This window comes from Babesia bovis, chromosome 2 (genome assembly GCF_000165395.2).
Source record: "Babesia bovis T2Bo chromosome 2, whole genome shotgun sequence".
Classification (NCBI taxonomy): Eukaryota; Apicomplexa; class Aconoidasida; order Piroplasmida; family Babesiidae; genus Babesia; species Babesia bovis.
This window is the reverse complement of record NC_010574.1, coordinates 1,195,163-1,216,104: the sequence shown is the minus strand read 5'-3', so window position 1 is coordinate 1,216,104 and position 20,942 is coordinate 1,195,163. Positions and strand designations below refer to the sequence as shown.

Below are 20,942 nucleotides of genomic sequence, written 5' to 3'. Positions count from 1 at the left end.
GTGTAGACTCGTGCACCCCAAGGGAATTATCAAAAACAACTTGAGATTACTGGGTGGCACAATGGTTGGCTCTATATATTATTTATATTCATTCCGGTGCAGTTTAAACGTGCCGAATTAGGCAATGTGTGCTTGGTTGGAGCCAAGGATCGCAAGTTATTGAGGTCCAAGTTAGAGCGATCGTTTTCGTTGGACGCGGTGCAAACTGAGTGCCTAATTCCATCGAAGGCCGCTTTAAGTTCTGCTAAACTTTCGGGTACTCGCCATGTTGTCTATATGTGTGGTTCCGACCCCTGGTTGGTCCAACTCCAGGATGGTCGATTGTTCCCTACGGTAATTTAGATTGACACATTTTACACTTTTCTTGATAGATAAACGCCTTATGGACATGTCCGACGGTACTTCCAGTTTTGCGCATACCGAAGCCTGTACTTAGCTTTATTATGCGAGGTGCTCATCTTATGGTCCCTGGTGTGATTAATTGGCCTTGTGAGATTCCTGTTGGTACCATAACTGCCGTAGTCATTGATGGATCTCCGTGAGTATATTGTATTAGACCACATTATGCATAGATATCCGGTTGCTGTTGGTATTTGTGAAAATATGTTTGATGCATCTGGCAAGGTGCGAACCAATGGCCGAGCATTAGAGGTATTGCATTATTATGGCGATGATCTTTGGTTAGTCTATGTTTAATTATATAAAATATATAACAGGAAGCTAACATCTAAGCCATTTCCTGGCTTCGATGATTTATCAGGGAACAGCCCTGATGCTACTGGCGCCGACAACGACCAGTCCGTTGTCGCTGATTCTACTATTCCTAACCCATCCGAGCCAACAGATGATTCCAGTAATGATCTCGTGCAAGCCATGGAGAATACTACTATTATCGGTTCTGCGCCTGAAAGCGTTTCTAGTGGTACCCATGGTGATACCGAGCAAGATTTGGGCTTTACCAGCCAAGATACGTTACAGGAAGATATAGCGTCTGAGGCAAAAACAGTGTCATATGAGCGGTTGGACATTCCTGTGAAGCTGGTTGACCACGCCCTAAGATTATGTTTTTTACAGACCTTGCATGGTCTCAGTGATTCCCAACTTCCTATGGAGATCAGTGCATTATATTCCGAGATGTCGGTGAGCAGCTCTAAGCTTCTGGCAGTGCCAGGTTTTATTAGGGCTCTACGAGATGTAGATGATTTTAACATCCCAATTGATAAGTCTGCGCAGCTGATATCATACCGTAATTCATCTTTTAAAAAGCTGATCAAGATGTTCCAAACATGGTCTAAGGAGGGCCTTATATTGATGAAGGATATTCGTGGCACTGGTGTTGTGGTTAATATAAACAGGGGACACACTGTGTATGTCCAGTTCAAACCATGGCAACTTCCGCAGAACAAGGAGCCTTCAGTTTCCAAGGTCGAAAAGGTCAAGGTCAAACGTTACGTTGCATTTTCATCATCTCAGCGTAAAATGCTCGCTGAAAAGGGCGTCCAGGTTGACAAGGAGCCGATGCCATTGGACATGTTTAAAAAGCTAATAATTGAACACGTTAGTTCCGAGGGCCCCGTTATTCTTCAACACGTCAATGATGCTGTACAATATCACCAGATTACACACGGTGAGAATGAATCTCCAATAAAGAAGGGCGCGGCACTTCCGGTGTCCGTCTTAGTTGAACCTCGTGGCAACCGTAAGCATGTAACTACAGTCAAAGGACTGTTTACATATCTCTTTGATTTGGATGAATCTCAGGTTGCCGAAATATTAAGGCGTAAATTCGCAAGCTCTGTATCAGTTAACGACGGGATAGTCATAATACAGGTAAGTAGTATTGTTATAAAATGATATTACAAAGGGGAATGTTCCCATAGAAAGGGAGTTAGTGGACTGCTTCGGTATGTCACCGCAGCAAATAAAAATCACCCGTCGGGGTTAGAATGTCATGCGGTAGTGGTTGTTTTCACTCTTAGGTTTGACAACCTTCTCCCAGTTTTTGCACAGAAGATCGTATATCATACTGTAGTTATTGCGCATGTCAACATGTGTAATTTTGATATGTATCCATTCTTTTTCGTCTAGTTCTCGAATAGCTTCACTATAGTCGCTGACATATGGGTACTTGAGCACCTTTGTACATAGTTTCGCTCTGGCCATATAGTACTTGACTATAGACTCGAAGAGGTTGAATGCTGTATCCTCTACTCTCGTGAGTTCTAGAATTACTTCTTCTTGTATACCCACACCAAAATTATTACCATCCTCAATACGTGGTACATTAAGTTGTATCCACACTTTGATGTTACCGATAATCTCAATAAGTTCTGAGGCTTCTGCTTTAATATTTTGCAGTTCGTCCAGAATTTGTTTGTGCGATGGTGTAAACACATGTACATCGTTAACTGTTTCAGAGACATCACGTTTTATACGTTTAGATTCATTTTCTTGTATGCCGGACACACGGTACGATACGGAGTCTAGGTCTTGTGAGTGGAATAGACCACATCCTGACGATTTTTCTTTCTGGATGCTACTGTATGACCTATATGGTTGTACTTACCACTAATTTGCTGAAGTGTAATATTTTCCTGGGAATACGTTCTCGTAGTGATTCCAGTGCCAACCTAGTAACCTCCTCCTTGAATGTGTTATGTTGTTCCTTTATCGTTGAATCCACTGGATCAACAGATAATCCGTTAAGTCTTTTGTCCATGTTGGCGTATATGTGCATTAGAACTGGTTCAACGTTGACTTACATGTGTCGGGACGTTCTAGTGGGTTACACATTCGTAAAACCACCAGTGTACACCTACACTCACTAGACGTTAAACAAGCGATATATGTTAAGGGTTAACAACATTAAAACGATAAACGTTATGTATGCTTACGTGTAGGCATATATGTTGTGGTCATGACCTTGTTTTAGCAAAGCGAATCTACTTTTTGCGATTTGTTTTTTCAACAAAAGAATCCCAAATACAAAACTGGTTTGTAGTAGTATGGCTACATTGTTTTCATTGCCATTGATTAAATTCCTGCTTAGTTTGCGTTCACTAGGACACGATTTATCGCGGTTGTACCTTGTGCCAACATTGAAGTTACATCTGCTTTTTCCACGTAATTTCCTTGTTGATATTTCAAACTGTTTGATATTTGGCCCCTGGTAAAAGCTTGTCACCATTGGCTGTGAGACGTTCGTTCAGCTGTCCTACAGCAGCTAGAATCAATGCTAAGAATGGCGGACTAGGCTTGAATGGAGTTGATTGGAATTCAGGATGGAATTGTGTAGCAAAGAAGAATGGATGCCTAGGAAGCTCGAGCATGACCATACGTTTCCCGCTAGGATCTTGTCCTGAGAATTTTAGTCCCCATTCTCTAAGCCGTGGCACATATGTTGGATTGACTTCATATCTGTGTCGGTATCGTTCATGAATACTTTTTTGTTGGTCGTATATCTTATGAGCTAATGAACCCGGTTCAATCAGGGCTTCACGTACGCCCAATCTCATAGTTCCTCCCTTGTTATCGTCTCCAATGAATTCTGGCATAGCAATAATAGCCTGGTTTTCTTCAGGTGCTTCATTCATTTCTCCGTGAACAGCATCTGGTTTGAACTCATGTACTGCATCCAGTACAGCCAGTTGTAGTCCTAGACATATACCTAGGAATGGTATATTGTTTTCTCTACAGTATCTTATTGCTATCATTTTACCCCGTACACCACGCTCACCGAACCCTCCCGGTACTACTACGGCGGATATCCCCCTTAATATTTCTGATGCCTTTGCTTCGGGTTCTTCTAGTTTCTCAGATTCAATAAATCGTAGATCTAGCTCATGCCCTGCATCCATTGCTGAGTGTTTAAGTGCGTTCATGACTGACACGTAGGCATCATTAGCTCCGTTGTACTTGCCTACTATTGCTACGGTGACAGTCTTTTCATGCTTCTGTACTAGTCTTGCCCAGCTGGCAAGTGTGTATAGTTTGGGCAATGCAGGTTCCGGGTGTGGTGTTAGGTTAAGTAACTTCAGTATCTTCTGTGCCACTCCTTGTTCATCTAGCATTAAGGGTACGCTGTAGACATCTGATGTGTTGTGAACACTGATAACATTTTCTTCCTTGACTTGCGTGAAAAATGCAATTTTCTCTCTAACACTTGGGAGCAACTCAGAAATACATCTTCCAAGTATCATATCGGGTTGTATTCCACGTGCTTGCAAATTCTGGGAAGAATGTACAAAGGTCATATATTGACGTACCTTAACGGAATGTTGTGTTGGTTTTGACTTTTGTTCATTACTTGCACCAAGCACTGGTATATACGATAGGTGCGCTATGCAAACATTTCCACTGCCGTATCTTAATTTCATCTGGCGTACAGATTCCATGAATATTTCAGACTCGATATCACCAACGGTTCCACCAATTTCCAACAGGCAAAGTTCTGGATTCCTCCATCCTAATCTATCCACTTGGTGTCCGCTGACAGTATTTATCCAACTGATTATCTCGTCTACTACGTGCGGTACCATCTGTTATGGTTGATGTATAAGTCGGTATAACATACCTGTACCGTTCTACCTAGATAGCATCCACGGCGTTCCTTTTCAAAGACGCGTGTAAATATCTTCCCTGTGGTAATGGAGTGGTCACTTGTCATACGCAGGTTAAGGAATCTTTCGTAATTTCCAAGATCGAGGTCCCCTTCACCTCCATCTTCCAGCACGTACACCTAGATCATGTTAGACAGATTGGCGCAGATACCTACCTCTCCATGTTCATGGGGAGACATGGTACCGGCATCCAAATTTAAATAAGGATCAACTTTGATGGCGGTGCATGAAATGTTATACGAGCGGAGGAGAACGCCAAGGCTGCTCATGACGGTGCCTTTGCCGACACCGCTCATGGTGCCCCCAATTACTATCAAATATTTCATTTTCTACAAAATACGATTATTCCTGTATAGTATATTAATATCTAAGATTATCAGTTTGTATATGCGATAAGTAGGCCGGCAACAGTAAAACATATAGGGCACACATTATAGTCCCGACACACTTCGATTAGCTGTACACGTTGTTGTGATGGATACTGGAAATCTACCTTTAGCTCCGTTTACTAAGCATTGCTGTAAAAATCGTTCACGGAAGAAAAGTGTATACGGTGCTAGTGGCGAGCTCTGTACATCACCTGCACGCAATGTGCTATATATAAATGATTCCTACCATTATTATTGTCGTAATGTTGGCGGAGTACGGCTACATACTTATTTCAAAGTGTCTAGGCGTCCTTACCTAATGTTGGCACATCTTCCGGCCTAAAATTAGCTATGCTTTCTGGCTCTAAGGGTACACATACTCTGCCTATATCAATGTGTTTCCCCTAAAAGTTGGCACTAACCAGTTTTGGCATGAATACAGAAAGGCGCTTTCAATAAATGTCCAACATCCTTTGTAACAGCCGCATCTAGTCTTGGATATGAAAATGCGAGCACAAGTTCCTTGAAGGCAACGGGGAATGCATCACGATTAATATTCACTCCTGTGTTTTTCCGGCGATATTCTTCCGGTGTCTCAACTTCCAATTCTTCACATATCTCATTGAACAGTTCTACGGAGTTCTTGACTTTGGTTTTTAGGGCTCTTTGGAGTAATTGCCGGGCTTTAGGGAAGCGATCGGTTATGTATTCCAATGATGACTGGATGTGTGCTTCGGTTACTAAAAAGTTTTGCTCTTGTAGTAAATCATAAAAATTGCGATAACAAATGTCAAAAGCTCGATTAACTGCTGGGTGATCTTCTACACCGAATATATTGACACGTTTTTTATGACTATCTGCGGATAGTAGCATGAGGTAGTCGACGATGGCACTTCTAGCTTCATTTGGTAAACTTCGTGCTTTTGCATCGCATATCCATCCGTGTATACCACGTCTTCCTGAATAAACCCACATAATTTCATTAAATCCGAAATCCTCTTTAAGGCTGCGTGTTAGAATTTCTGCTGCTATGCTAATGAATTTCCAGCATTTGTGGCATATTCGTTTGTCAGTACAGCATGTACGTAGATCATCGTAATCGTTCATATCAATATCGAATACAAGTTCACGTTCTACTGCGTGGAAATCCGCGCCGCTTAACTGCATTAACGTGACTGGCTTGTTGTAAATGGCACCTGCAAATGTGTATCGGATGCATAATTGAGCAATATACTACAAACTAGATTACATCAATTCAGAACAGTAACATGTTCACGCTGTGAATAAACAATCCGGGCAGCAAATTTAATATCCATGCTATATATGTAAAGACTAATGCACAAAGTGACTCCGTCTTTTACTCATAGACACTCAAGGAATACATATAGAATCAACTGGTGGATAAACGCAGCTACATCCGAATGCAAAGTATACAAGTCATCATTACATATCATAGATACACTATTGAACAACGATAGCCCACAAATACATATACCATGCATACAACGAGTATAAGAATAGCGGTGAACATACCGATGTCTATTTTGAATGGCACGTTGTTACGTTCACTCAACATATGCTGCAGTTGCTGGTGACCTTCAAATGACTGCCAACGCATATAGAATTCGGATACATCTCCTCCAGTATCTCTCTGGAAGGTAAATGATATTTCACGACGCTGTAGGCTGCCAGTTGGCTTTTCACCTAACGAAAGAATGACAGAAGAAATAGTTGATTACACACACCTTCGTATGATAACCATCTTACAAGATCTTTTACTGGACAGAGTTTCTCTGTGTAGCATATTACAAGGAAACTAGACACCAACCGTAGTAGAATCTCAGATTAGATTCCGTCACCAGAGCATCATCAGAGTAACCCATCCTGTGTGCATTATATCACAGATGTTATTTTAGTGTGTAAAAAACCAATGTGTACGATATTTAGTTAGGACAATAACTCGCAGCGCGTGGTTTCGATCCACGGGCCTGGGGGTTATGAGCCCCCCACTCTTCCACTGAGCTACGCTGCGCACACGACGGTGCTCCATTTACAGTCCATACATCACTGAATCTATATCTAACTCATACAATATACGAATTAATGCACTTGTGTTCAATGTTTCTTATGTTTGACCGTAACTATATGACTCATCTCCTATGCCTGTTAATGGGTAATCTTCATCTTGATATTTGGCTCGCGGCATAAGGATGATACTGTGTCCCGCTCCTCTGAGTTTGACAGATACTTCTGCTATCTTTGCTTTGTATGTTGAACCGTCTGTGATAGATGTATATAGCTAGTATTGATGTTTACCGGTAGATTGAGGCGTATAGTACGATAAGCTCCCTATAACCAGTGCTCTATCGCCGACACTGCATAAGTTAGACACAATATCACTCCACTAACCGGGCTTTATTGTGTATGTAGTCAACATTTCCTTGACCGTACACAACTACTTTGTGCCATTGGGTTTTGGTGGTACCCATGCGTCCACGCTGCAGCATGCGTGACTCAATTAGAATCAGTGTACCTCATTCGTCGCAACTGCGAGCCTTAGAGCCTTGTATCCTTCCGCGATGGTCACAGGTTGATCAATGAATCCTATATGACCGCATATTGTGACTGTATTCACCGATGGGCTTGTCTGTAGATTTTACTGAATCAATATGCAACATTACCTGCTCTGAGTTTCTCGGTACATCGTCATTCATGTAACTTGGCATTTCATCCATGCCATTATTTGCATCGTCCATTACCATATCTCCATATGGGTCATTGTTAACTATGAATTGACGTTCTTGCCCAGTGTTAATACAAGGAGTAGACACAAATCCAACATTCTGGAGGTGTATCTGTGAACGTAGACAGTAGGATGGCAAAATGCCTACACAGATCAACAAAAACACATAAGCTACGTTTCTATATTTATAATTCATTTTATGCGATGTTCAATGCGATGTCTATGTGAATCAATATGGGAAATGACGCGTTTAAGGCACTATAAGATCAGTCAAACATACGTTGACGTACGTTATCGGGATTCCTAGATTTTAAGACAGAGCGAATTTCCTTTTGCAAGAATATAGATTTTAGAAGTCTTCTTACCTCTAGATGGTGTCCAAAATGGTTCAGCCTATCCTTGAGCATATTGTAACGGTATGTGATATTTCGTACAATACGGAATTCGTTCGCACGCTGTAATGAGCATTCCAGGAGTTCGATGAATTTATATTCGGCGTTCTGTGTGCTTGTATACTAGATGTGTAAGTTCCCTACCTGAACAAATCTTAGTACCCCTTCTCCGGCGTTAAGGAATAATATTACTGAGAACGATCTGTGGCTCCTCTCTATGATACAACAAATACTCACTCGCTTTCGATGCATGACGCAATCATCTTGCTCAGCGTGACGTGATATAGCTCGAATCCGACATGAAGACGTTGACTTTCATATATATCATTGTAGGATTCCGGCGTAACTCTGTTAACATGATGAAGTATAGACACTGTGATCTACGTAACGACGACGTATAGGATCCAGAGATACAGTTACCACTCTAGACGTACCTATGGAAGTAGTTAAAGAATAAATCAGATTCGGAGGTTATCTCCAATTCCACGGCTCCCGGCTGTTTACTGATTAGATTCAATAGCATAGCCATACCCCTTGAATAACTTTAAAGTTGAGTAGTGCCTTAATTCCAGATACATCGGAGGCCGTACCTCGAATCTCGGCATCGCATTCACGGAAGAAATAGACAGCCATCCCGTTGCCTATGCAAAGAGTTTCGTTGAGATCTATATGTCTTCTTACCAACGGCAGGGTCTGAAAGTGTAGGTTGGATAATGGGTGTGTCACACACATGACCTCTTTGCGTCATCTTGAATAAAGGGTATAAACGCACAAAAGATCATTTCATATAATGCACACCCTATCGAAAATGGAAATAACACTGTTTTTCAGGGCTAAATATACTATATTCCCTGTGTAGAGTATCTGTAATGCCCAATGTGACTATGTATTTGCGATTGTCGATCACCTTCTGGTACAGTCCAAATTGTAAGATGAATGGGATTTTTTAACTTTGTGAAACGCCTACCTTTGAATTGCCTTCAACTGGCATTCAGTTTAGTGTGTCTTACATTTAGGCTAACTACTTCGGGGTTTTGCGTTATAACTAGGAATACGCAGCGTTTGCTTGGAGGTTTGATTCTTGGTGTAGGCAGTGATGTGCACCGCGTCCTGATTTTAGGTACGAGGAACTCTGGAAAGACTGCGCTATTATACCGTATAAAGCTTGGGGAGTTCATTTATACAGTTGGTATTCTTAGTTGTTATATATAATCTCTAGGTAACAACCAATAGTTTTATTGAGGAGGATTGTACCCTTTGTAGTCAATGTCTAATCCCTACTGACATTTGCATCCATCGTGATTTGAAGCAGGTGGAGACTATCCAATTACACCTATGCGAGGTTGGTATCCAGGATGACAATGATGTAGTTGAGAAGCATTTAAGGGTAGGTTCATTGCTCATCGGGGTCACGTAACACAGCACGCTTCGAAGGTCATATTTGTTATTGACGGTTCTGACTTAGCTGTGGGCGTATCCGCTCTAAATGATATCGCAAGCATAGTAGCTCAACATAACTTTTCTCACCAATTGCCAAAGTATGTAATTTTCAACAACAAATCGGTATGTTATTTTGTGTTCATGTCATAACAGCTTATATGTAACAGTGTTTATAGTACACAGGACCTTGTAGACACGCATCGGGGGTATAATATTGAAGACGTGGGTTTACCTGATAATCTTAAAGAAAGGTTTGTTGGATAATATTGTGTTTATATATATCCAGGGCCATTTGGGTAAACGGCAGTGCTCTTGGTGGTCAAGGCGTCGTTGAATCACTTAAATTCCTACTACAGGAAGATAACGTTTGGGGTTATAAGCCCATTCAAACCAAACGCGACGATTTGATACAACTTAATTAATGTATATTGAATTACTCATGTTCTTCTTCTGTAAGAAACGATATTACTAGTGTATTTTCCGATAGTAGAACTTGGTTCTAGTGTATATATGATCTCAAGCAAATTGTTGACATACCTTCTCCCAAAATTCCTTTACACTAAAGTCTATAGGCGCGTGTTCCTGATCTACACATTATATACATATATATATAATACTTAACCTTGCTCTTCAATCTGCAATGTGTATTATAATATAATTGTAACACACCTTGAGGTCTGCTATAGAAGAAGAGAAGGCGCGAAAATGCGCTCCAATGAGCCAGGTGTAAAGACACAAAAGAATACTTCTGCAGTAAGGTAGAAACCTCATTGCCAATACTATTCCTGGGAAAAGAGTCTATAACTAGTCCATTGCTATGAATAAGAAAGTCTAATAAGCGATGAATAGCCTTTTGTTGGTCTATGTAATTCAATGTGTGGTGGACAACACTGGACAAAGATGGTTTGTTTTATGTCTACATGACTAAAAAGCTTACTAATTCGTTTCTGTTGCTTATTAGAGTCGTACTATCATGTAATGTTTTTGGAAATTGATCTGTATAACTATTGAACAAAAATATGTACTGGATTATAATCTGCAGAAATACTCTTCTCCCACCAGACTAGCATTGGACCCATGCGAGCTTAAATTCCATAAGAGAATTGCTCGTGGAGCATTTGGTTCAGTGTACTTAGCTACGGATCCCAATGGTTACAAGTATGCAGTTAAACGTAGTCGAAAATTGTAGGTGCTATATCTATTGTAATAATTCCCAGTGGCACCAAACGTTCCAGGGAGCTAATAAATCTAGGGCTTTGCAAAGATGCTGCGAATATAATGCAATATATGGGCACATTTTACACCAGGAATCGCAATGGAATCCTTATGCAGAATTCACTTTTTGAGCATGTGCCATATAACCTCCGTTCATTTATAAGACACATGAGAGGCAACATGGAGTCCCATTGTGAAAGGATTAATGCTATTACACCGGATAATCCATCACATGCGGCAGCTCAGGTAACCGGTACTAAGGATTACTTGATATTACGTGTATTATGGTAATTTACACAGTAATGCATAAAGAAATACAGTGACGTGGTGAATGGCATATTGGAGCTACACGGCAGGGACCTAGTCCATCGTGATTTAAAACCTGATAATATATTGGTATGTTTGGACAGTTGATTGTCTATTTGTTGTATCCATATAGTGGCATTAGATATTTACGTAACAGTGGTTGCATCGATTGTCACATTGCTTATCAGATAGACGACGATAAATCTCCGACAATTGCCAAGATTTGTGATCTCGGTTTGTAGTGTTGGAAGGATATATATCCAATATAGGCTCCGCTAAGCGGATTACAAGATTATCCATGACCGCTAGATCGGATTCCGACATGACTGTAGAACCATCTACTCCGTATGTTTGCTCTCGTTGGTACAGGGCACCGGAGTTGCTATTCGGCCGTACTTATTATAGTGTACGTTACGCGTTACATATTAATCTAATTGTAGGCATCGGTAGACAATTGGTGTAGGTAACTATAATTATCAACTCATGGTCACAGCATTTGGATGCATATGCGCAGAAATGTTGCTACTAAATCCACTTTTTTCTTCTGCAGATCAGTTGGTTTTATTCTAGGGAGCATATATCATTTGCAGGTCGGATGCCCACCAGGTACTCCATATGATTGAGATATTAGGTACTCCATCAAGGTAGATTCCCTGACTGTTTTTTAACGTCATTTCAGATCCGAGTTAAGACGGATCTTAGAAAACGCTCCGTGTAGTTCAATAGTAAGTTTAATGTTCAAAACTCACATTATACAAGGCACGTCAACTGGAGATACTGTTCCAATCGATTTATTCCAAAGGGACATTGCGTACAATTCTGACCGATGTAGCAAAAGGGTTGGTTGGACTACAGTATCATTACTGGGATATACTAACATTCCACAGGAACTCTAGCATGATGACTATTGCTAACGTAGCTTACAACCTACTGAGATGGTAAGTAGAGCCAAAAAATCGCTATTTTATCTACACATCCACGTTATAACGGCTTCACAGGTGCCCGGAAGACCGCATATCCATGGAAGATGCTTATAAAATGCTTACAGCGGGTCTTACGCGTTGTGTATGACTAGGATAGAACATAACTAGTTCTATTGTGTGACTAGTTCCACTGCATATTAGCCCTGTTCAGTGCAACATCACGTAAAGTAATATTCTGGATATCATGAAAACCCACTGGCGCTTATTATATGGGAAAGTGGCATAGATTCACGGCCACACATCGGTGTGTGGCACTACCTAGCCTGATAGTAGCGCACAAACCGTATATATCTGATTCACAGTTTTCAACTGGCAGTAGAGGCCGTATTTAACATGAAGGATTCGATATCGCAGCTTGAGGATGATCGTGGTCGTAAGCCTGCGTCTAACAACGATGCAGTTGTTATCCACAACTTTTCTGCGTCCTTACCTTTATATCGGCGTAAGTATGACTGGAAGGTTCCCAAGTGGGAACCAGACCAGATAAGAGAGTTGCATAAAAGTGTACGCCATGAGATAATTCGAGCTATTTGCGGTGGTCCCGATGGCCTTGAAGCGCACTTGAGTATAGAGGATCTACGTCAATCTGTTGAGTTATTGCAGTTACCTTCCTCTAGGTTACTATACGAGTTATATATTACATACGGCAATTTGCACATATCAGGGATCATTCTGAAATGCAAGGATGACTTATCTGGTACTATTGAGCTACTGAAGAACAACCCGGAAGGTTTCCGTGAATTTGTTATGGGAGATCCCGTGGAACCCTGTAGTGAACCTGAGTCCAGTACACCACCTCCTGTATGCTCAGATATATCATCATTATGGTCACGTGTCGCTGACGCGGTTAACGCTGGTAAGACCAGCAGCAGATCCAGGCTATCCACTGAGTGCTGTTCCATTTTCTTGAATTCCACGGAAGATGGCAAACTACTGGACACGGTAACCGCTAAAGATGTTGAGCGTCTTCAGCGGTACATCGATAGTGACCCTACCGACACAGATTCCTTTGTTAGGTATGTTTATGTTGTTGTGTACACTATGTCATAGTGGTGCTGAAAAGGCTCAGGAACTTGGTATTACATTATACCAGTACCTCAAGGCTGCTTCTATGAACAGCAGATCAGTTAATCGACGATGGACTTCTGGCGACGACGAAAAACTCCGTCGTGCAGTTCGCAAGGAGGTTAACTACAGGGTCACTGGTACCAAGCGCTCTGAATCAATTAATTGGCGTAATGTATCTCGTTTTATGGGTAACCGTACGAATGAGCAATGTCGACTGCGTTGGCGTTTTATCTGCAAGGGTCATCAATCTGGTGACAATTTTACGTTATCTGAGTTATACGCCTTGCAGCTGTTATACAGTGCTTATGGTGACAACTGGCAGAAGATAGCTAGGTTGATTCCTGGTAAGCAGCCTCATCAATGTCGGAATAAGTATTTATCATCTATATCTATACCTGACCAAAGTGAGTATTTGACTTATTACAAGGATTTGAAGAACACGATTACAAATAGGAACGCTTCTGTGAACGTCCGTCGTTGGTGGTCCAAGGTTGACTGGTTGGGCATGAAGTTGCTGAAAATAGCGAACATTACCAAGAACAAGGCCATTATGGATGTACTCTGTGATTTCTATGCTAGCGATATTATTGCGACTCGAATAGGTCGTTTATTTGGTGACTGTAGCTTGGTGCGCAGTCAGGACCTTAACAGCTTAGATGTTTTGAGGGTTTCCGAGTACTTGAAGCGTTATACATCCACTATGGTCACGAAAATCGTAAACAGCACGTTTCCCACTTTACTCCGGGTTAGTTTGTATATATTAATTTAGAAAGTTCAGAAATCTAAGGCGGATGACGCCGGCGAGTTTCGCGATATATTTGACATTGGTCCTGTAGACGATTCTTTGTTCGTTGAATGCCTGTATCGTTTACTCCAAAACGCGTGGCCATGAAGTTTTGTATAATTTTATCGTATTAATACCTAATCAATGTGGCCACTGTCAGGTATCCTGTGTGACTTGGCTGTGGAAGTTGATAGCATGCCATGTGTTTGTCGTCAGATTCATCGAAGCTGATTCCCCAGGGCTTACACAATATTTCAAATGTTTTTATTTCTGTGGCAGGTGACGTTTTGTTTTAGATAGTTACCTATAAACCCGGCCTCTGATAGTGCGATTGACATGCGTTGCGATTGTTCCACAGTTGGTGAGAATGTAACTAGTTTGCCAAAGTTCTTTAGTACCTGTTTCCCGTTTTCCAGGGCATCCCAGGGTGATGGCAGGTCGAAGAACACTGCATCTATTGACGATTCAGTGACTTCTTCCGTCAGAAATGCCTCTTTGGAGTATGCATCTCTGTCGTACACACTGATGTATTGCATCACGTGTACATCTTTGAAGAACTGCCTGTGGTCAATGCTGAAGTACATCTGTGAACCCACTCTGCGTATACTTTTCGCTGATTGTGAAAGTCGAACGTATACAGGTGCCCTGTAGGTGCTACAGTCGTAGCGAGACTATAGCTCAACGAGCCAGATCCCGTTCCTGTGTTATATAATCACTCTGATAGTCCACCTTACCGCATTCGAGTACCTTCTTTCCAGGGTATAAATCCAATAGCAGTATAGCCAGCGATATATCAGCTCGGTACTGGACATATTTAAACCATTTCTAACATCCTACCAATATTTGTGTGCGATGTGTTACCGTTCTTGTGATTAATTCTCCTGTTGGTTGCAGTATGACAGACCACCTATTGGCAACGGAATCCCAGTAGAACTGTATTGCATTTGGATATGTATAGTGTGATAGTACCTTCTGTCCATACTGTTTGCCTACAACCTTGCGTAAGTCGAATATACCACCTTTTCGGTGTAGAATACGCTTATCACCTATGTTTGCTGCTTGTTGTTTCTCTTTTATTTCACTTAAATCTTCAGGAACCTTGCACATTAACAGTATTTGAGGTCCTGTATAGAGTATAGCTGGATCTCCTGGTACAATTTCCATTTTATTTAGTGTCTTTGTTAGTTATTTCCAGCCTGGTACTTCCCCACACACTTTAATAAAATTTCATTATTTCTGGCTTATATTCCATATAATGTATCTAGAAAAAAGATACATGACATAGTGATACATCTCATTTTTATGTACAACATTAAAAATGGCGCGAAATCCGCGATATTTGACGAAGGCTAATGGAGTCAGTAGGTGTATCTCTTGTACGAGAAAACATTGTTTTAGCCATGATTCGCACAATTTTGATCATGATTGGCATGTTCTTTGCTCGAAGGAATCCTTTTGTTTTTGTTAGTTTATACACTGCAAGCCACCTTCTCGATATGCTTGATGGATATGTGTCTAGATACTACAATGAGTGTAGGTTACTGTATTTAATCTACAATTCTATAGCTACATTGGTCGGTGCGGCGTTTGACCAATTATTGGATCGCATGTCTTCCACTTATCTTTGCTTCTTGAATGCTCGTCAGTATCCAAGATGCTTGGAAGGTTTGTTTAGCGTAGTAATGCAGGATGTTATCTTAAGAGTGTTTAGTAACTTTCTATTCATTTTTATTCAGTATTCTATTTGATAATGCTAATTGACATTTGCGGTCATTGGATTCACAACTATGCGTTAGTTTTGGGGTATGGTCTTCATAGTTCACAGATGCGCTTTATACTCTAACACCAACCATAAGGACGTCAAGGATGCAAATATATTCTTGCGTGTCTACTATCACAAGCGGTGTATGTTTTTTATGCTATAGTCATACGTTGGCTACTGTCTACTTAATGACACATTATTCCTAGGGCTGATGTTCATGTCAATTGTTATGTACGAGACATTCTTCTGTACACTATACATTCGTTCGATGTACCATCCTGGGGACTATATATACGGTCTTGTTAACTATTTCCTTTTGGTTTCATCACCTCTATGTGGTTACAAGATCGTAGGTTGCTTTTTGTTTATCTATAATTTCTACAGTTAACCAACGTTTTGCAAGGCATCTATGGATGCCGTCGTATAATGCATTACGACATCAGCACATCTAAATAGTGCGTTGCTTGGATCTGAAAGGGTCATTATAGCGTGCCCAAAACGGGCTTGGCGGCTGATGTACTCACACATCGCTGTGACACACACTTAATATAGTAGCTACAAAATGGCTGACGCTGCAGATTTGGAGCGTCGAGCTCGCAAGAGCTCTAAGGGTGGTTTCATACAATTCTTCCTTGGTGGCGACGACGAAGACGCGCACGACTTGTATAACCAGGCTGCTAACATATACAAGCAGCAGCAGCAATGTAGGACCTAGTGACTAGTATTTATGTGTATAACATACTTGTGTGTATCCATAATCCATTATACCGTGGACTCTGCTTAGTTCTGTACAGGGCAGGATGCATATCGTTGTTACTTAGAGGCTGCCAACCTTGGTGAGAAGAAAAACGAGTTCATATTCGCGGCTTCTAACTTAATAGAGGCGTCTAACGCACTTTTGAAGCAAAATGAGCACAGTAAGTCATTTTGTATATGTTACAATTCCTACAGCTACTGAGCATATAGATCTCCTACTTCGTGCTTCAGGACTATACAATCGTCAGGGTCGTTTTGCCCAAAGTGGGCGTATATTGAAAAACGCTGCTGACGCTTTCGAGGCTCGCGGTGATCATAAAAACGCTATAGATTTCTATTTAAAGTCATCTGAATTCTATGAATTGGATGAATTTGGTAAGGTATCTGCATCTCAAGTTAGGATGAAGTACGCCGAGCTTGCATCTCAGCACAGTGGTAAATACACTGAGGCGATAAAGGTATGTCGTTCGTTGTTGTACTACAGTACACAGATATACGAATCCGAGGCCCACAAGAGCCTTGGCAACCAACTACTGCAGTACGGCGCCAAGGATACATTCCTAAAGGCTGGTTTATTACACTTAGCTGCCTGTGATGCCACTGACGCTCAAATTGCATTTAATAAGTACGGGGCTGCCGACCCCAAGTTCACTACATCCAGGGAAGGTCGATTCTTAAAGGTAGTTGGATAGACAATGTTATAACAATGACCAGGCATTGATCGATGCGTGTGACGCCGAGGATCACGATATGTTCCAGAAGGCTGTGTAGGTGTTTTAATGTTGATACTAATAATTCCAGGGTTGATTACGATGGAATATCGCGTCTAGATCCGTGGAAGGTCCATATGTTAGTGAAGGTAGTGTTACAGTGTCACGAATGTATATATCTTGTAGATTCGTGAGACTCTTCCTAAAAGTCATGTTGACGTCGGGTCAGTACCGGCTGGCCATCCTGTGGAGGACGACCCTGATGAGCACATAGACCTTACTTAATATTTACATTACAATGGCGGTATCAAATGCATATTGGACAGAGCACGTTTCCAAAGACGGTCGTCGTTATTTCTATAACCAACAGGTGTGTTTTGTGCTATATCCTTGCCAAATGTGTAGACTAAAAAATCACAATGGGAGAAGCCAGACGAGTTGAAGACTGACCTGGAGCGCAAAATAGAGTCTAGGACTAATTGGAAGCAATTTGAAACTGCGGAAGGCAAGGTGTACTACTACAATAGCGTGACACGTCAGAGCGTATGGAGCAAGCCTCAGGAAGTCCTTGACGTTATAAGTGAGCATGAGCGTGAAGAGCTATCAACTAAAGAGAATGCCAAGGTTGCATTTTCTCGGTGGCTTGAAGAGTTCAATTTCACTCGGCGTACAACATGGGACATGGCTGTTAGGCTACTGGAGGTTAATGAGCGGTATGTTGGTAAAACATCTAATACATGCTATAGATGGCCCAAGTTCGCGATTCTCACTAAGGGCGAGAAGAAGCAGCTGTTTTCGGAGTTTACAAGTCAGGCTCAACGTCGCCATCATGAGGAGATGCGTCGTAAGCGCGGGATGATAGGCGACCTGATAATCAACGAGTTGGAAAAGTGGGAGGAATTAACACCCTATACAACCTATGTTGAGTTTGCGGAACGATGCCACACCCGTGAGTGGTGGACCTGGGCTGATGAGAAGACCAGGGATGGTATATTCCAGGAGACCATGGAGCGCATGGACCATGAATTAAAGGAGCGCCAAAGGGAGCGCCGCCGCGTATCCATGGAGAAACTGGAGGCTGAAATGGAGAAGCTAGTCACCGACGACATGCCGCAGTGGCCCAATGTGAAACGTCAATTTACTGGTTTCGAGGGGTTGCATCTCCTCGACATACTGGAATGTCACCAGGTTGTATTTAAGCGGCATTACCGTAACCACGTAAAGGAAGCTGAAAAACGTGCTTACCGTGCCCAACGTAAGCGTCGGCAGCATTTCGTAGCTTTCCTAGAGGTATGTAAATCTACTCGGTGTAACAATACCCAGGACTGTGTTGCCAAGGGTACGATCAATGGCCGCACTGTGTTTGAGGATTTCATCAAGGCTCACAGTACTGAAGCCATGTATTTAGACATTGTTGGACAGCCCGGCTCAACTCCGTATGACCTATTCAAGGACGTCCACTCGCCTATAAGGGTATGAGAAAGAACACCGTTACATTACTCATCAGAAACAATATAAAATAGAGCGTGAAAATGTGAAGCAGCTGATTAATCAAGGCATATTGGATCGCGGTGCCAGTTTAGCGGAGTAGGTTACCAGTAATCCGTGTTAATATGCCACAGCTATGAGCGTATATGCCTAGGCAACAAGGCGTGTTCACCGGAGAACGTTGCACTAATCCACGAAAGCCTTCGTCGTCGTCTGCATTCTGAACGAAGAAATCGTTCTTTAAGTGCAGAGGAAGGTGAAATCCGGAATAGTGACGTTTCGGAATCCAGTCGTGATTCTGTAGACACCCACACTGAGTTGGGAGACCCCAAGCGCCGTCGGCTCGATGGTTAACACACTGGCTGGCGGTGACCGCACACATGTACTGTACAGTTAATTTATTATCTTATTGATTCCACTATGGGTATTTTACTTGGGTAGTGTGTTATTCGTGGTCATCCCTTTGGTCTAACTGTCGTCACCATGGAAGATGATAAGACGTATACCGTCTATTCCGACGGTACGTTATCCTTAGACTAATACATCGCTTCTAGGTGTCTTTGATATGCCTCATCTGGGTCATATGCGCCAGCTTGAGCAGGCCAAAAAGATGTTTCCAAAGTGCATCCTTAAGGTCGGCGTGACTGACGATGAAGAGACTTTACAATTGAAAGGGCAGACTGTGAACACGATGGCAGAGCGTGCTGAATTCTTACGTCACGTTCGTTGGGTGGACGAGGTGATAGCTCCATGTCCCTGGATCGTAACTAAGCAGTTCATGACCAAGCACGGTATAGACTTTGTTGCTCATGATGACATTCCGTATTCCACGAGCCAAAAGGCCACCAAGGGCATCAATGAAGCTAGTGATAACGATATCTACGGCTGGTTAAAGGAGGAAGTAGGTCTAGTTACTGTGTTGTATATATTACAGGGCCGTTTCAAGGCAACTCGTCGTACGGCTGGTGTTTGTACCACTGACCTTGTAGTGCGTATACTACAGCACTATGAAGACTACATCGAGAAGTATGTTTGATATCTAGACACACATGGCTATTAGATCGATTAATACTGGCGTCAACCCCAAGGACCTTAACATTGGTACTACCATGGCCAATTCAATCCGTGTTAAGAAGAAGATTAACAAGTGGGTCAGGCAGATAACGGACCAGATTACCTCCACTGACGTATCACTTGTAGGTCATTCCACAGCATAATTATATCTACTAGGGTAATAAACTCGAGGGCAAAATAGAGGAAATTCGTGCGGGTATAGCTACTTCCCTGGAACAGTGGATAGAGCGTTATATACATGCACTACGTGACTTTGCTGGTGATGAAAACGGTGCTGACAGTGAGAGCAGCGGTAGCGATACCCCGCCAGCTGAGGAGGTGTTTGAGGACGTCAACAGTGCCAAGGACCATGCCTCGATAGACGAGTTCGTGGATATAACGCCCACGAGATCTACTATTTGTAGTTATGTTGACGACTTCGTTGACGCCGGCGGCTCTTGTAACACCTCTGAGTCCCTGGGGGCGGCATCCGCCACTGATGACTACGACACTCGCGAGGACATCTTTGTCTACACAGCGGGTGTATTCGACCTGTTACACTACGGTCACGCACGACACTTTGAGCAGATAAAGAAGTGCTTCAATAAGGTACATCTCATAGTTGGCGTGGTGTCGGATGACGTGGCTCTTAAGTTAAAGGGTCGTGTAATGCAGCCGTGCAGGGACCGTGCAGCGGCGTTGTATCACATCAGATGGGTTGACGACATCCTGGAATGCCCGCCACACCCGATAACCAAAACGTTCCTCCGGAAACACCGCATTGACTATGTCATATCGTCGCCTAATGTAGAGTGTGATGCGGATGCCACCCGTTGGCTCAAGGACAATGGCCGCATAGTTGCCTTGCAACGTACCCCTGGTATAAGCACCTCCAATATAATGATGCGCATATTGCGCAACTACGAAACCTATATCAAGCGCTCACTTGAGCGCGGTGTAGGTCGTGAGGACCTTAAGATTGGTTTCACCACGGCGAATTCCATCAAGCTCAAGAGCTCGATAGAAAACTGGCAGAAGAAATTTACCCAGGAGGTGCACAAGGCAACCTTGACGGACCACCCAGTGGTAGGTATAACTCATAGTGATACACTCTATACAGGGACATGAATTTGACCGTCTAATTGATAAAATAGTGGAAGTAGTTGACGGTTGGCGCAAGGACTCCAAGGTAATGATCGAAAACTTTATAAACCACGTAATGTGGCCAGTTTCGCAATAACTATGTAATTAATAA

At 42.3% G+C, this 20,942-nt stretch overlaps 16 protein-coding genes across 17 annotated transcripts; 9 read left to right on the top strand and 7 right to left on the bottom strand.

Annotated features, from left to right (window-relative positions):
* Positions 1-7: 7 nt before the first annotated feature.
* Positions 8-1,949, top strand: BBOV_II005360 (Translation initiation factor SUI1 family protein). The gene is made up of 6 exons (XM_001610005.2): positions 8-64; positions 103-333; positions 372-538; positions 573-680; positions 717-1,830; positions 1,865-1,949. Exons 1-6 carry the CDS (start codon positions 62-64, stop codon positions 1,943-1,945), a joined length of 1,704 nt encoding a protein of 567 aa, XP_001610055.2. The 5' UTR covers positions 8-61; the 3' UTR covers positions 1,946-1,949.
* On the bottom strand, positions 1,928-2,724 carry BBOV_II005350 (Proteasome activator pa28 beta subunit family protein). Its single transcript, XM_001610004.2, has 2 exons — positions 2,567-2,724; positions 1,928-2,529 (listed from the first exon to the last, which is right to left on the bottom strand). The coding sequence occupies exons 1-2, from the start codon at positions 2,717-2,719 to the stop codon at positions 1,942-1,944; spliced, it is 741 nt and encodes a 246-aa protein (XP_001610054.1). The 5' UTR covers positions 2,720-2,724; the 3' UTR covers positions 1,928-1,941.
* Positions 2,725-3,103: 379 nt separating this feature from the next.
* Positions 3,104-4,960, bottom strand: BBOV_II005340 (putative cytidine triphosphate synthetase (CTP)). The gene is made up of 4 exons (XM_001610003.2): positions 4,775-4,960; positions 4,574-4,738; positions 4,266-4,538; positions 3,104-4,229 (listed from the first exon to the last, which is right to left on the bottom strand). Exons 1-4 carry the CDS (start codon positions 4,943-4,945, stop codon positions 3,144-3,146), a joined length of 1,695 nt encoding a protein of 564 aa, XP_001610053.2. The 5' UTR covers positions 4,946-4,960; the 3' UTR covers positions 3,104-3,143.
* A 29-nt stretch (positions 4,961-4,989) lies between these two features.
* BBOV_II005330 (putative DNA primase eukaryotic-type small subunit) lies at positions 4,990-6,951 on the bottom strand. Its single transcript, XM_001610002.2, has 8 exons — positions 6,816-6,951; positions 6,733-6,780; positions 6,521-6,691; positions 5,410-6,183; positions 5,304-5,372; positions 5,235-5,267; positions 5,113-5,199; positions 4,990-5,076 (listed from the first exon to the last, which is right to left on the bottom strand). Exons 1-8 carry the CDS (start codon positions 6,868-6,870, stop codon positions 5,051-5,053), a joined length of 1,263 nt encoding a protein of 420 aa, XP_001610052.2. The 5' UTR covers positions 6,871-6,951; the 3' UTR covers positions 4,990-5,050.
* A 126-nt stretch (positions 6,952-7,077) lies between these two features.
* Positions 7,078-7,955, bottom strand: BBOV_II005310 (Single-strand binding family protein). Of its 2 annotated transcripts, XM_001610001.2 has the most exons (5): positions 7,669-7,955; positions 7,521-7,634; positions 7,397-7,485; positions 7,304-7,362; positions 7,078-7,267 (listed from the first exon to the last, which is right to left on the bottom strand). In XM_001610001.2, the coding sequence occupies exons 1-5, from the start codon at positions 7,924-7,926 to the stop codon at positions 7,113-7,115; spliced, it is 675 nt and encodes a 224-aa protein (XP_001610051.1). In that variant the 5' UTR covers positions 7,927-7,955; the 3' UTR covers positions 7,078-7,112. The 2 variants fall into 2 exon arrangements, with proteins under 2 accessions (XP_001610051.1, XP_051623866.1); XM_051767920.1 differs by lacking the exon at positions 7,669-7,955 and having other exon boundaries at positions 7,093-7,267; positions 7,521-7,620.
* A 31-nt stretch (positions 7,956-7,986) lies between these two features.
* On the bottom strand, positions 7,987-8,890 carry BBOV_II005300 (uncharacterized protein). Its single transcript, XM_001610000.2, has 7 exons — positions 8,804-8,890; positions 8,654-8,763; positions 8,557-8,618; positions 8,360-8,470; positions 8,267-8,324; positions 8,096-8,230; positions 7,987-8,059 (listed from the first exon to the last, which is right to left on the bottom strand). Exons 1-7 carry the CDS (start codon positions 8,868-8,870, stop codon positions 7,997-7,999), a joined length of 606 nt encoding a protein of 201 aa, XP_001610050.2. The 5' UTR covers positions 8,871-8,890; the 3' UTR covers positions 7,987-7,996.
* Positions 8,891-9,038: 148 nt separating this feature from the next.
* BBOV_II005290 (ADP-ribosylation factor family protein) lies at positions 9,039-10,012 on the top strand. The gene is made up of 5 exons (XM_001609999.2): positions 9,039-9,307; positions 9,342-9,509; positions 9,545-9,685; positions 9,746-9,813; positions 9,849-10,012. The coding sequence occupies exons 1-5, from the start codon at positions 9,059-9,061 to the stop codon at positions 9,982-9,984; spliced, it is 762 nt and encodes a 253-aa protein (XP_001610049.1). The 5' UTR covers positions 9,039-9,058; the 3' UTR covers positions 9,985-10,012.
* On the bottom strand, positions 9,956-10,363 carry BBOV_II005284 (uncharacterized protein). The gene is made up of 4 exons (XM_051767221.1): positions 10,232-10,363; positions 10,185-10,197; positions 10,100-10,149; positions 9,956-10,061 (listed from the first exon to the last, which is right to left on the bottom strand). Exons 1-4 carry the CDS (start codon positions 10,331-10,333, stop codon positions 9,996-9,998), a joined length of 231 nt encoding a protein of 76 aa, XP_051623834.1. The 5' UTR covers positions 10,334-10,363; the 3' UTR covers positions 9,956-9,995.
* A 16-nt stretch (positions 10,364-10,379) lies between these two features.
* On the top strand, positions 10,380-11,549 carry BBOV_II005282 (Protein kinase GSK-3 domain family protein). Its single transcript, XM_051767433.1, has 6 exons — positions 10,380-10,465; positions 10,605-10,747; positions 10,780-11,064; positions 11,098-11,173; positions 11,272-11,317; positions 11,353-11,549. The coding sequence occupies exons 1-6, from the start codon at positions 10,436-10,438 to the stop codon at positions 11,544-11,546; spliced, it is 774 nt and encodes a 257-aa protein (XP_051623842.1). The 5' UTR covers positions 10,380-10,435; the 3' UTR covers positions 11,547-11,549.
* Positions 11,550-11,576: 27 nt separating this feature from the next.
* BBOV_II005280 (uncharacterized protein) lies at positions 11,577-12,160 on the top strand. The gene is made up of 6 exons (XM_051767428.1): positions 11,577-11,637; positions 11,674-11,727; positions 11,763-11,808; positions 11,843-11,922; positions 11,971-12,021; positions 12,082-12,160. Exons 1-6 carry the CDS (start codon positions 11,600-11,602, stop codon positions 12,152-12,154), a joined length of 342 nt encoding a protein of 113 aa, XP_051623180.1. The 5' UTR covers positions 11,577-11,599; the 3' UTR covers positions 12,155-12,160.
* Positions 12,161-12,335: 175 nt separating this feature from the next.
* Positions 12,336-14,031, top strand: BBOV_II005270 (myb-like DNA-binding domain containing protein). Its single transcript, XM_001609997.2, has 3 exons — positions 12,336-13,082; positions 13,117-13,879; positions 13,913-14,031. The coding sequence occupies exons 1-3, from the start codon at positions 12,400-12,402 to the stop codon at positions 14,024-14,026; spliced, it is 1,560 nt and encodes a 519-aa protein (XP_001610047.2). The 5' UTR covers positions 12,336-12,399; the 3' UTR covers positions 14,027-14,031.
* Positions 14,031-15,086, bottom strand: BBOV_II005260 (tRNA methyltransferase complex GCD14 subunit family protein). Its single transcript, XM_001609996.2, has 6 exons — positions 14,888-15,086; positions 14,756-14,851; positions 14,653-14,722; positions 14,515-14,617; positions 14,223-14,479; positions 14,031-14,188 (listed from the first exon to the last, which is right to left on the bottom strand). The coding sequence occupies exons 1-6, from the start codon at positions 15,080-15,082 to the stop codon at positions 14,049-14,051; spliced, it is 861 nt and encodes a 286-aa protein (XP_001610046.1). The 5' UTR covers positions 15,083-15,086; the 3' UTR covers positions 14,031-14,048.
* An 89-nt stretch (positions 15,087-15,175) lies between these two features.
* Positions 15,176-16,186, top strand: BBOV_II005250 (CDP-alcohol phosphatidyltransferase family protein). Its single transcript, XM_001609995.2, has 7 exons — positions 15,176-15,279; positions 15,317-15,451; positions 15,485-15,583; positions 15,655-15,709; positions 15,744-15,823; positions 15,887-16,029; positions 16,065-16,186. The coding sequence occupies exons 1-7, from the start codon at positions 15,237-15,239 to the stop codon at positions 16,134-16,136; spliced, it is 627 nt and encodes a 208-aa protein (XP_001610045.1). The 5' UTR covers positions 15,176-15,236; the 3' UTR covers positions 16,137-16,186.
* A 31-nt stretch (positions 16,187-16,217) lies between these two features.
* BBOV_II005240 (putative SNAP protein) lies at positions 16,218-17,432 on the top strand. Its single transcript, XM_051767375.1, has 7 exons — positions 16,218-16,384; positions 16,475-16,597; positions 16,632-16,894; positions 16,928-17,116; positions 17,151-17,203; positions 17,238-17,295; positions 17,333-17,432. The coding sequence occupies exons 1-7, from the start codon at positions 16,243-16,245 to the stop codon at positions 17,429-17,431; spliced, it is 927 nt and encodes a 308-aa protein (XP_051623179.1). The 5' UTR covers positions 16,218-16,242; the 3' UTR covers position 17,432.
* Positions 17,433-17,441: 9 nt separating this feature from the next.
* Positions 17,442-19,020, top strand: BBOV_II005230 (WW domain containing protein). The gene is made up of 6 exons (XM_001609993.2): positions 17,442-17,516; positions 17,552-17,859; positions 17,893-18,436; positions 18,470-18,619; positions 18,654-18,733; positions 18,769-19,020. The coding sequence occupies exons 1-6, from the start codon at positions 17,445-17,447 to the stop codon at positions 18,986-18,988; spliced, it is 1,374 nt and encodes a 457-aa protein (XP_001610043.1). The 5' UTR covers positions 17,442-17,444; the 3' UTR covers positions 18,989-19,020.
* A 57-nt stretch (positions 19,021-19,077) lies between these two features.
* Positions 19,078-20,939, top strand: BBOV_II005220 (Cytidylyltransferase family protein). Its single transcript, XM_001609992.2, has 6 exons — positions 19,078-19,154; positions 19,189-19,535; positions 19,569-19,660; positions 19,695-19,830; positions 19,865-20,773; positions 20,808-20,939. The coding sequence occupies exons 1-6, from the start codon at positions 19,118-19,120 to the stop codon at positions 20,925-20,927; spliced, it is 1,641 nt and encodes a 546-aa protein (XP_001610042.1). The 5' UTR covers positions 19,078-19,117; the 3' UTR covers positions 20,928-20,939.
* Positions 20,940-20,942: the final 3 nt, after the last annotated feature.

Excerpts from the sequence above, each read along its gene's own strand:
- BBOV_II005300 (XM_001610000.2), bottom strand. The coding sequence starts at position 8,870 with ATGACGCAAAGAGGTCATGTGTGTGACACACCCATTATCCAACCTACA. Across the intron at positions 8,619-8,653 it reads ACTTTAAAGTTATTCAAGGG|CCGGGAGCCGTGGAATTGGA; the intron begins GTATGGCTATGC and ends ATCAGTAAACAG. Across the intron at positions 8,325-8,359 it reads GCGTCATGCATCGAAAGCGA|ATCGTTCTCAGTAATATTAT; the intron begins GTGAGTATTTGT and ends GAGGAGCCACAG.
- BBOV_II005310 (XM_001610001.2), bottom strand. The coding sequence starts at position 7,926 with ATGAATTATAAATATAGAAACGTAGCTTATGTGTTTTTGTTGATCTGT. Across the intron at positions 7,635-7,668 it reads TACCGAGAAACTCAGAGCAG|ACAAGCCCATCGGTGAATAC; the intron begins GTAATGTTGCAT and ends TAAAATCTACAG. Across the intron at positions 7,363-7,396 it reads TACATACACAATAAAGCCCG|TGTCGGCGATAGAGCACTGG; the intron begins GTTAGTGGAGTG and ends TAACTTATGCAG.
- BBOV_II005250 (XM_001609995.2), top strand. The coding sequence starts at position 15,237 with ATGGCGCGAAATCCGCGATATTTGACGAAGGCTAATGGAGTCA. Across the intron at positions 15,824-15,886 it reads TGTCTACTATCACAAGCGGT|GGCTGATGTTCATGTCAATT; the intron begins GTATGTTTTTTA and ends CATTATTCCTAG. Across the intron at positions 16,030-16,064 it reads CTCTATGTGGTTACAAGATC|TTAACCAACGTTTTGCAAGG; the intron begins GTAGGTTGCTTT and ends TAATTTCTACAG.
- BBOV_II005350 (XM_001610004.2), bottom strand. The coding sequence starts at position 2,719 with ATGGACAAAAGACTTAACGGATTATCTGTTGATCCAGTGGATTCAACG. Across the intron at positions 2,530-2,566 it reads TACACTTCAGCAAATTAGTG|AAAGAAAAATCGTCAGGATG; the intron begins GTAAGTACAACC and ends AGTAGCATCCAG.
- BBOV_II005360 (XM_001610005.2), top strand. Across the intron at positions 539-572 it reads GTAGTCATTGATGGATCTCC|ATATCCGGTTGCTGTTGGTA; the intron begins GTGAGTATATTG and ends CATTATGCATAG. Across the intron at positions 681-716 it reads TATTATGGCGATGATCTTTG|GAAGCTAACATCTAAGCCAT; the intron begins GTTAGTCTATGT and ends AATATATAACAG.
- BBOV_II005220 (XM_001609992.2), top strand. The coding sequence starts at position 19,118 with ATGGAAGATGATAAGACGTATACCGTCTATTCCGACG. Across the intron at positions 19,536-19,568 it reads ACGGCTGGTTAAAGGAGGAA|GGCCGTTTCAAGGCAACTCG; the intron begins GTAGGTCTAGTT and ends TATATATTACAG. Across the intron at positions 19,831-19,864 it reads CCTCCACTGACGTATCACTT|GGTAATAAACTCGAGGGCAA; the intron begins GTAGGTCATTCC and ends TATATCTACTAG.
- BBOV_II005282 (XM_051767433.1), top strand. The coding sequence starts at position 10,436 with ATGTGTGGTGGACAACACTGGACAAAGATG. Across the intron at positions 10,466-10,604 it reads GACAACACTGGACAAAGATG|AAATACTCTTCTCCCACCAG; the intron begins GTTTGTTTTATG and ends TATAATCTGCAG. Across the intron at positions 11,174-11,271 it reads TAAAACCTGATAATATATTG|ATAGACGACGATAAATCTCC; the intron begins GTATGTTTGGAC and ends ATTGCTTATCAG.
- BBOV_II005284 (XM_051767221.1), bottom strand. The coding sequence starts at position 10,333 with ATGAGGTTTCTACCTTACTGCAGAAGTATTCTTTTGTGTCTTTACACC. Across the intron at positions 10,062-10,099 it reads TAAAGGAATTTTGGGAGAAG|AACCAAGTTCTACTATCGGA; the intron begins GTATGTCAACAA and ends TATATACACTAG.
- BBOV_II005270 (XM_001609997.2), top strand. The coding sequence starts at position 12,400 with ATGAAGGATTCGATATCGCAGCTTGAGGATGATCGTGGTCGTAAGCCT. Across the intron at positions 13,083-13,116 it reads GACACAGATTCCTTTGTTAG|TGGTGCTGAAAAGGCTCAGG; the intron begins GTATGTTTATGT and ends ACTATGTCATAG. Across the intron at positions 13,880-13,912 it reads CGTTTCCCACTTTACTCCGG|AAATCTAAGGCGGATGACGC; the intron begins GTTAGTTTGTAT and ends TAGAAAGTTCAG.
- BBOV_II005290 (XM_001609999.2), top strand. The coding sequence starts at position 9,059 with ATGGGATTTTTTAACTTTGTGAAACGCCTACCTTTGAATTGCCTTCAA. Across the intron at positions 9,308-9,341 it reads TTGGGGAGTTCATTTATACA|GTAACAACCAATAGTTTTAT; the intron begins GTTGGTATTCTT and ends TATAATCTCTAG. Across the intron at positions 9,814-9,848 it reads CCTGATAATCTTAAAGAAAG|GGCCATTTGGGTAAACGGCA; the intron begins GTTTGTTGGATA and ends ATATATATCCAG.
- BBOV_II005330 (XM_001610002.2), bottom strand. The coding sequence starts at position 6,870 with ATGGGTTACTCTGATGATGCTCTGGTGACGGAATCTAATCTGAGATTC. Across the intron at positions 6,781-6,815 it reads TAATCTGAGATTCTACTACG|AGAAACTCTGTCCAGTAAAA; the intron begins GTTGGTGTCTAG and ends TATGCTACACAG. Across the intron at positions 5,373-5,409 it reads CTGTATTCATGCCAAAACTG|GCAGAGTATGTGTACCCTTA; the intron begins GTTAGTGCCAAC and ends ACATTGATATAG.
- BBOV_II005340 (XM_001610003.2), bottom strand. The coding sequence starts at position 4,945 with ATGAAATATTTGATAGTAATTGGGGGCACCATGAGCGGTGTCGGCAAA. Across the intron at positions 4,539-4,573 it reads ATCTAGGTAGAACGGTACAG|ATGGTACCGCACGTAGTAGA; the intron begins GTATGTTATACC and ends CAACCATAACAG. Across the intron at positions 4,230-4,265 it reads CAACACAACATTCCGTTAAG|AATTTGCAAGCACGTGGAAT; the intron begins GTACGTCAATAT and ends CATTCTTCCCAG.
- BBOV_II005230 (XM_001609993.2), top strand. The coding sequence starts at position 17,445 with ATGGCGGTATCAAATGCATATTGGACAGAGCACGTTTCCAAAGACGGT. Across the intron at positions 17,517-17,551 it reads GTTATTTCTATAACCAACAG|ACTAAAAAATCACAATGGGA; the intron begins GTGTGTTTTGTG and ends CCAAATGTGTAG. Across the intron at positions 17,860-17,892 it reads CTACTGGAGGTTAATGAGCG|ATGGCCCAAGTTCGCGATTC; the intron begins GTATGTTGGTAA and ends TACATGCTATAG.
- BBOV_II005260 (XM_001609996.2), bottom strand. The coding sequence starts at position 15,082 with ATGGAAATTGTACCAGGAGATCCAGCTATACTCTATACAGGACCTCAA. Across the intron at positions 14,852-14,887 it reads GCAAACAGTATGGACAGAAG|TTCTACTGGGATTCCGTTGC; the intron begins GTACTATCACAC and ends AATGCAATACAG. Across the intron at positions 14,618-14,652 it reads AAAGAAGGTACTCGAATGCG|GAACGGGATCTGGCTCGTTG; the intron begins GTAAGGTGGACT and ends TATATAACACAG.
- BBOV_II005280 (XM_051767428.1), top strand. The coding sequence starts at position 11,600 with ATGTTGCTACTAAATCCACTTTTTTCTTCTGCAGATCA. Across the intron at positions 11,728-11,762 it reads ATATTAGGTACTCCATCAAG|ATCCGAGTTAAGACGGATCT; the intron begins GTAGATTCCCTG and ends ACGTCATTTCAG. Across the intron at positions 11,923-11,970 it reads CTGACCGATGTAGCAAAAGG|GAACTCTAGCATGATGACTA; the intron begins GTTGGTTGGACT and ends AACATTCCACAG.
- BBOV_II005240 (XM_051767375.1), top strand. The coding sequence starts at position 16,243 with ATGGCTGACGCTGCAGATTTGGAGCGTCGAGCTCGCAAGAGCTCTAAG. Across the intron at positions 17,117-17,150 it reads GGGAAGGTCGATTCTTAAAG|GCATTGATCGATGCGTGTGA; the intron begins GTAGTTGGATAG and ends AACAATGACCAG. Across the intron at positions 17,204-17,237 it reads GATATGTTCCAGAAGGCTGT|GGTTGATTACGATGGAATAT; the intron begins GTAGGTGTTTTA and ends TAATAATTCCAG.